General features: G+C 56.3%; 1 protein-coding gene across 1 annotated transcript; it reads right to left on the minus strand.

Moving 5' to 3' along the window:
* Positions 1 to 808: 808 nt before the first annotated feature.
* Positions 809 to 7,507, minus strand: J4E83_005094 (uncharacterized protein; the record flags this gene model as incomplete). Its single annotated transcript, XM_049332015.1, has 4 exons — positions 809 to 976; positions 1,039 to 6,387; positions 6,492 to 7,167; positions 7,359 to 7,507. 4 exons carry the CDS (start codon positions 7,505 to 7,507, stop codon positions 809 to 811), a joined length of 6,342 nt encoding a protein of 2,113 aa, XP_049189110.1.
* Between the last annotated feature and the right edge of the window lie 521 nt (positions 7,508 to 8,028).

An 8,028-nucleotide genomic window follows, 5' to 3' on the forward strand; every position in this document is an offset into this window, starting at 1 on the left:
CGCTCATCCCAAGGCCGTGAAAAAGAGACTACCCATCCACCCATCCGTTCATCCGCCCATCGCTCAACAATCAAAACCAGTGCCCAAGCCCATCCCGCTCGTTCCAATCCCTCCTTCCCCCAATTCCAATGATAACAATAAACCTTACAAGCTACTGCCACAGACCAGTCCAGTCCCGTGCACACGTAGCGTCGCATAGCATACCCAAGCAAGCCCAAGCCGCACAAACCAAATCGCACAGTACCGAACCAGATGAACAAGACAGCACCGAACCAAAAGACAGGGAGACCCCAAAAGATAAAACCGCATAGCGCCGAGAAACCCCCAAAGCCGCTTAGGAGCGAGCTCCCTGAAAACGCCGTGAAAAAGCCCGATTGTTCGACGGACCTCGCAAGGTCTCCATTCGCGAGGTTTGGTAGTGTGATGTGTGAGTGGTATCGAGATATCGAGGTAAAGTAAGGTGGACGCGAGATGAGGTATCGTGAGTAAAGTATAGAGAGTTCGCAGCCTCCAGGGCGGTTTCGAGCGTGTCCGATCGTATGGATATGTATGGGAGGACCCGCGCGTGTGTGAGAGGTCGATGACGATGACCGAGAGGAGAAAATGTGCGCTTCGCCGTGTTCCTTCGCCGAGGAGGATTAGGATAGAGATAGGTGTGTTGCGTGAACAAGGTAGCGGAATGCGGCGTTCTCGGTCATCGTCGGTCGGCGTCTGTAGTGAACGGCGCGTTGCTATGGTTTATTGTCGTGGTGTTGCGTGATTATCGTCATACCGTAGTTAAGTTCTTGATACGGCGACTGCCCACCCCTCAAGAAGGCGCCATACCCTCAATCGCCCCCTTTTCAAACTCCTCCAACCGCTTCAACTTCGCGTCGAGCTCCGCGAAGATATCGCCCATATGACACGCCTGCTCGAGCAGCGGTGCACTGCCGAATGGCCGTATGCGGTGGCGAAGAGCAAGGGTGCTGGCACAAGACTGCAATCCCCTTTGTTAGCATGGACACTCCCTTCAAACGAGGCAAAGACACTAAAACATACCTCGATCCTCGAAATCTGATGCTCAACAAAGTTAATCAAGAAACGATCCGTAATCTCGCCACCCCGACTCTTCATCCTCTCCAGCAACGCCGTCTCTGGCGGTTTCAACTCAGAACAACCCGGGCTCTCGAGCGAACTGCACAGCATCTCCAGACGTAGACTAATATTCCAGAGATCCCATACATCTTCAGTATCGATAGTAAGCTGACTCCCCGCCATCTTCTGACCAGCCGTAGCCTCCTTCTGCTGCTCGACGGGTTTCTGTTCCGTCTGGCGCTGGACCGCCAGCCGACTAGCCAGCGAGTGCGGATACATGAGGTAGATGTACTCAGGGTTCTCGAGACCTTTAAGACGGCGTTCACCGAGGTCTTTGACTTCGAAACCTTGGGAGCTGAGGGAGCGGAGTTCGCCGCGGATCATCTGGCTGTTCATGTCGTCGCCGTAGGCTTCTTCGGATCCGGCGGAGTTCTTACGGTCGCCTTCAATGTGCGTTTCGAGGAGACGTTGGATCTCGGCGATGAAGTCGGATGAGACGGTGATTTGGCCGCCGTCGGCTACGGACGAGATACGTGAGGCGCGGTTGACCATGGGTCCGAAGTAGTCCATGCGCTTCGTGACGGGATCGACTTCGCACACGGGTGTGCCCCAATGGATACCCATGCGGACTGAGAGACCGCGGAAGATGACGTTACCATCCGGATCGACGACTTCCTGTCCATTGACGCTGTTGAGAATCTCTTGCGGCCACTGTACTTCGAGAAGCTGGCTCTGGATCGTGAAACACCACAGCAGAGCTGATGTCACAGTGCGGAAAGCGACCATGAAGGCATCACCTTCCGTCTTGACCTCGTACCCACCAATAATGCGTAGTTGTCGGCGCATCAGCTCGTTGTGCATCTTTATTGCAGAACGCATAGCAATCGGGTACGTCTCCCACAGTATGGTCGAGTTCTTGATATCCGTAAACACCAAGCTGACTTCGCCCGTTGGCGCGTCCACTTCGTTGTCGAGTCGAGCGAGCTTGGAGTCGCCGACCAGGTTGCCCTTCTTTCCACGTCTGCGCGACGCGCCCCAGTCTGGATCTGCACCAGGTGCGGGTATGAGGGACATGCTTTGGGTGCGGTACCGGGCACGTTGTTTGCTCTTGAGATCGCTCACACCAAGCAACATGACCATGATCTTGTTCGTCGCACCAAAGGCAATAGCCAAATCGCGCAGTTTTTGGGCGGCAACCATCAGGTCGTTTCGCTCCGATCGTGCGACATCGACAGCGAAGTCTGGTGTGAGGTATTCCCAGAGTTCTCGCGAAGCTATCAGGATCATCTCATCTGTGTCGCCAAGAGTGAGGTTCATGATATGCGGCGATGCGATGACTGATGGCGACATTTGAACGTATCCAAATGCTCTTGATACCTCGAGCATGTCGTTGAGTTTACCCTGCCGCGACACGAATCCGCCGGCTTCTCGTATCCTGGATCGCTCACTTGGCTCAGCGGGGTCGTGCTTCCTGGTAAGGATCTTGTGTCCTCCTTCTGAACGAATCAGAAGGGCTTGCGCATCACCAACGTTGGAGATGTAGAGCTCCATCTCTTTCAGGAAAAGTACTGTTGCCACACTTCCCGATGTCAGGTCGTCGTCACTAAGATCGGGCACTGAATTGCGCGTTTGTGTTGATGGTGCAGTGAGTCCGTTCTTGTCCAGACCCTGACTTGCAGCGGTAGCGAGTTCCTTGTTGAGGCCAAGGTAACTTCGTCGCAGCGCATCCGACGGCGTTTCATTCGGGCGCAAACGGTCGAGCTCATCAGCGAATCGGTTCTTGAACTGATCGTACAGGTATTTGGCAATTTTCGCACCGCCACCCGCAAGCGGCTGTGCGTCAAACAGACCCAACAGCTGTTCGTCGTCGTGGCTGCGGAAGCGGGGCACAACCATGTCCATTGTCGAGATGTGTTCGTTGCGACCCAGTGAATCGGCCATACCATACGCCATAGTACCCACAGCCGAACCAGCAGTGCGCACTCGCCGGTCCTCTGACTGTTCAGGGACTGAAGGAACCATCATCGTGACGTCCATCAGCCCAAGTACGCGAAGATTAATCAACGAGCTGAAGTCGGTCAGGTCGCGCCCTTCTCGCATACTCATGCCGCCGCCACTGTACGAGCCGCTGGGTTTGATCTCGAGACGCTTGTTGCCTGACAGATTCAGGTATCGGAGTTTGTGATTCCAGTTCCAGTTCCAGTCATATGGCCAATTCGACACGTTGTATTTCAGCAAATTGCTAGCCACATCAAGAACAGCCAACTGTGCAACCTTGCCAAGCTCGGCCGGCAGCACCTGGAACTTGTTGTTGTTGATGTGAAGGACCTTGAGCGAGCCAACTTCCTCCAAGTCCTCTGCAGGCAGAGACGTGAGGTCGTTGCCCGACAGGTACAGCTCAGTAAGATGTTGCCATCGTCGGATCGTACGAGGTGGAACGTCATAGATGAGATTGTATGCCAGATTCACAATTCGCAATTCGGGGAGAAGACACAGTTCGTCGAACACGTCGTCGTTCAGCCGGTTGTCAGCCAAGAACACGTGTCGAAGAGAACCCGCAAAGGTAGTCACCAAGCGACTACTAAGGCTGGAGTCTTTGCGGGACATGGGTGTCAGTGTCCCTTCGGTGGGCGCGCGAGACGCTACTGATGTCTTGCGCGCCGTGCTTGAAGTGTTGTATGACGCCATCGACCCCTTCCGTTGCGAAGAGGCAGCCGACGAACCAACACTCAGACCTCCTGATGCTTGACTAGGACGGCGATTCTGGAAGTCTTCCAATTTTCCCAGCTCTTCGTAACTGGGACTTGATGTCAAGCCTGGAGTGACAAGCGCAGGCGCTCCGTCTACTTGAGCTTGTTCCCCATTTGCTACTGGTGGAGGTGATGCGCCGGGTTTGGGGAACGTGGTAAGAACGTTGGACGACACGTTTAGCGTTTCTAATCGGCGAGCATACCAAAGCTCCTCGGGAAGCTTGGGCAGATTGTTCTCGCGCGCGTCCAAGTAGCGAAGCTCCACCAAGCGACCGATCTCGGCAGGCAAGTCATCCAGAGAGTTTCGAGCTATACTGAGATGTTCCAGCCTGTACAGCTTTCCAATGTTGGTCGATATGGACGTGAAGTGATTCTTGTCGAGGATGAGCTTAGTGAGGCCAGTCAGTTTGCCAAACAGATCCTCGGGTAATTGCGCTAGTTTGGCAGACGCAAGATTGAGGGCGGTTAGCGTTGGGGTGGGCTGAGTGAGGCCGAAGCGTGTAACTGGGTTGTGGTTCATGTGCAGCACACGGATCTTCGGGAAATAGCCTTCGAAGGCCGAAATAGAGTTGTGGCCGATCATCAGGTACTCCAATCGGGGTAATTGGGACATGACATCCATACTATCAAGCGCGTTGAACCGCACGTCGATTTCTCGCAGGTTGACTAGATTGCTCAGTGTTGGAGGGAAGCTGCCGGTCAGTTTGTTGTTCGTCGCCCAGAGTCGCTCGAGACATGTCAACTGGCCAATCTTGGGCAAGCTCGATATCGAGTTGAAACTGATGTCGAGATCCACCAGTGTCCGGACTTCGCACAAAAAGTCGGGGAATTCGTTCAAGGAATTCGAACTCAAGTTCAAACTGCGAAGCGCGCGATATTGTCCAAAGTAGTGTGGCAGTCGCGTCAGCCCGTTGTTGGAAAGTCGAAGCCCTTGCAGACTTTGTAGCTTGTGCAATTCAGCACGGTCAAGAGACTGGAGGCGGTTGTTCGAAATATCCAACATGGTCAGCCGGCTAGCAAGACTCAGACTGGGTGGTAGTCGTCGGGCGTCATTACTGGTGTACTTGATCTCCCTCAGATTGGTGCAAGCAAGGATAAAGTCTCTAGGTACGTCAAGTGATAGGTTCCGCGACAGGTTGAGCGATATTATCTCTGTCGCTTTTTGGTAGAGTGTAATAGGAATGGTGATCAAGTTCCGACCTTGGAGATCAATGTGACTGAATTTCTGCATCTTGCTGAAACCAGGATCCCGTTCCAGACTAGAGTATCCGCTCATCTTGGCAGGGAGGAAGGTGAATCTGCAGAGGTAGCTGTTATCTTCCCGTCCGACGTCTTCGAGGCGATCTAGATCCGTATATCCGGCAAGTTCCAGCAATCGCTTCTGGATCAGCAGCGGGCGCTCGTTGCTTTCCAATTGCCGTGAGGTGTCATGTTTCCGCATCACAATGTGGTAATTGTCCAATTCGTCTTGCAATACGGTCTTCTTCCCTAGTATTTGTATGATTTCCTGTACGGTCGTGTTCAAGGTAGCTGATAGCGTCGCAAAAGTTGAGTCGACCCTGAAAATGCGCAGACAATACGTCTTGTTGTCGCTCTCTTCCTTGGAAGGCGTTGTAGCCTCGTCGGCATCTCCAAGCTTGTCCATCTCGTCCTTCATGCGCTTCACGGCCCAGGAGTCTGGCGCGTCCCACGCTGCGGTACCGTCGTCATCGGGTCCTGGGACAGAGATGTCTTCACCAAGATTTGGTGGCTGCTTTGGCACCTCGCCTACAGGCGGTGTCATCGGCGGTGCCTGTTGGAGATTCACAATGCCTTCCATGTCGTCCAGGTTTCTGTCCAGGAAGAAAACAGCATCGTTGCCTGCTGTGCTAGCGATACTATCGTTAGGGTCCCGTCCAGTAGGCTCGTTCGTAGGTGCGCGCTTCTCTTTCCGGAAGGTAGGCAAACGGTGGTGAGGCGCTCGCATTCTCTGTTCCTTGGCTGCGCTCTCAATGCCATTGTTGATCGCCTGCTGCTTCGCCATGGTGGCCTGCCGAGCCGGCTCTGGCCTCGCGGACCGTGTCGTATTGATCGAGGGATTCAGAGAGGTGGCGGAGGCAGTTCCAGCAGCAACCAGACTCTTGAGGGTGTCTCCCGGTAATGTGCGATCCTTGTCCTTGTCCTTGCCTCGTAATCGCGCGAAGAAACCGTGCGACGCCTTGTTGGTGCTGGGAGACCGTTGCGCTATTCTATCATCTCTTGTCATATCCGAGTATGAGCTTGGCGTAGGGCTCGACGGCCGTCCCAGAAGGCTTGTCTTGGAAGCGAAGGCGGAGCTGAGGGCCGAGGGTTGGTTCGGTCGGACGCTGTAGCTGGAATCTTCGCGGCTGGTGGTGGGGCGCAGCGGGTAAGGCTGGCTTATGTCTGCGCGTCCGTCTGGGGCCTTGTTGTCCTCCTTGCTGCCCTTGTGCCGGTGGCCAGTGCCAGGCAGTCTTACGTGCAGCTTGTGATGCGATCGACCCGATTTGGCAGAATGTTGCTCCGAGGAACGACGGCCGCCATACTCAGCGGGAGTGGGAACGTCCTGCGAGAGGTTAGTGATACAGGTCCGAGGTCGGCGGTGGAGTAGTAGGGCAAGAGCATGAGTGAGAGACGCAGTGCCTTCCTCTGGATGTGAACTAGACTCACCTTGGAGTCTTGGAACTCCCATGGCGTGACTTCCGAGGACGCCTGCGGGGTGCGTGGCCGGGAGCTGGTAGGCGAGGTCGGGCGCGACTGGTGCTTACTGCCAATTGTGTTGCTGAGGGAGTTGCCGCGGTTGCGCTGCGGCGTGCCCAGGCTCGAATCCGAGTTCTGGCGGTCGTCGGCGGGGAAGTCCTCTCCGAAGACGTTCTGCAGGCGTTTGTGGAAATTCCGGCCCATGCTCGACTTGGAACCCGTACTGCTGACAGTCGTGGCACTGGCTACCGACGGCCGTCTGTCGTCTTTCATGGGGAAGCCCATGCTGTCCTCTCTGGTGCCGGTTCCCGGGCGGAAGCCAGGCGACGACTGGGAGACGTCCTCGTTTGAGTCGTTGAAGAAGCTGCTCCAGACGCTGTTGTTGGTCATGTTGTTCCCGTTGGGCGCGGTGGACCAGGGCGCGACCTGTGAATTGGCGCTCGAAGCGGTGGGGGGGTTGCGCGATATGGACGGCACTCGGCCTCCCGAAGTCTCCAGGACAGCCAGCTGTTTTCGGTGGTGGCCAAAGGCGCTCGGCGTGGGAGCGTCCCAATTGGCAGGCTTGCGCGGGCGGTGCGAGGGGTTGTCTTTGGGCGGCGGAGCTGGGGGGACGGTGCCAGGCGATATCTCGGATTCCCGCTCGACACTATGGCGTGTTAGCAGGCGTTCGGTTGTCCATGTCGATGCACGTGTGGGAGTGAGACAGGCAAGACAGGCAAGACATGTCTCTTCCCGCGTCAAGACGAGACGAGGCCAGAGTCAAGGTCGAGGGCGCACAGCGCGCGCCGCCACCCCAGCCAGCGTCCATCTCGCACGGCACCAGACGCAACAACATACCGGGAATTGAGGTTCTTGTCCGTCTTGACGGTGACGGGGGTACCCCTCAGCGAACCCGCGCGTCCATAGGGCCGTATCGTGTCGCCCGAGCGCGAACTCCACGAGCTCTCTACCGAGCCATGGCGGCCGATGGTCTCGTTCCTCGTCATGACGGCGGCGGGGGCGTGCAGGGTGTGAGTCGCGGCAGTGGCCCGCGTGGGCGGCGGGAGTGTTGGTGGGGACTGCTTGCGCAGAGTGGACGTGGACGGCTACTTCATCGAGGCGGGACAGCAGCTCGAGGTGTGCAACATGGGCGGCGGTCGGCAGCGCAGTGGGCAAGGCAGCGCAGGGCAAGGCGCGCGGCGAGGCGAGGCGGAGCGGGCGAGAAACTCGGGCTGTCTAGCGGCGGCAGCGTGGACAGACAGACAGACAGACAGACAGCTGGAGTCGGTCAGGCTATGGTGGGTGGTGGTGCATATGGTTGTGAAGAATGGCTGACTACACCCTCACTGACACTTCGGATGGAGACAGGCATGGGGGCTCCACTTTGCTATGGAGAGCGGCATGCTTTGCCAACAATGCGCCACCTGCACCCACTCCAACCTTGGAACCGACCAAGCACTACGGGGTCCTACCGAGCCTCCGTGCTAGCAATACTCCAGAACACTACCCAGAACACTAACCCAGAACG

Source organism: Alternaria metachromatica, assembly GCF_023757995.1.
Source record: "Alternaria metachromatica strain BMP 0045 chromosome Unknown scaffold_9, whole genome shotgun sequence".
NCBI lineage: Eukaryota > Fungi > Ascomycota > Dothideomycetes > Pleosporales > Pleosporaceae > Alternaria > Alternaria metachromatica.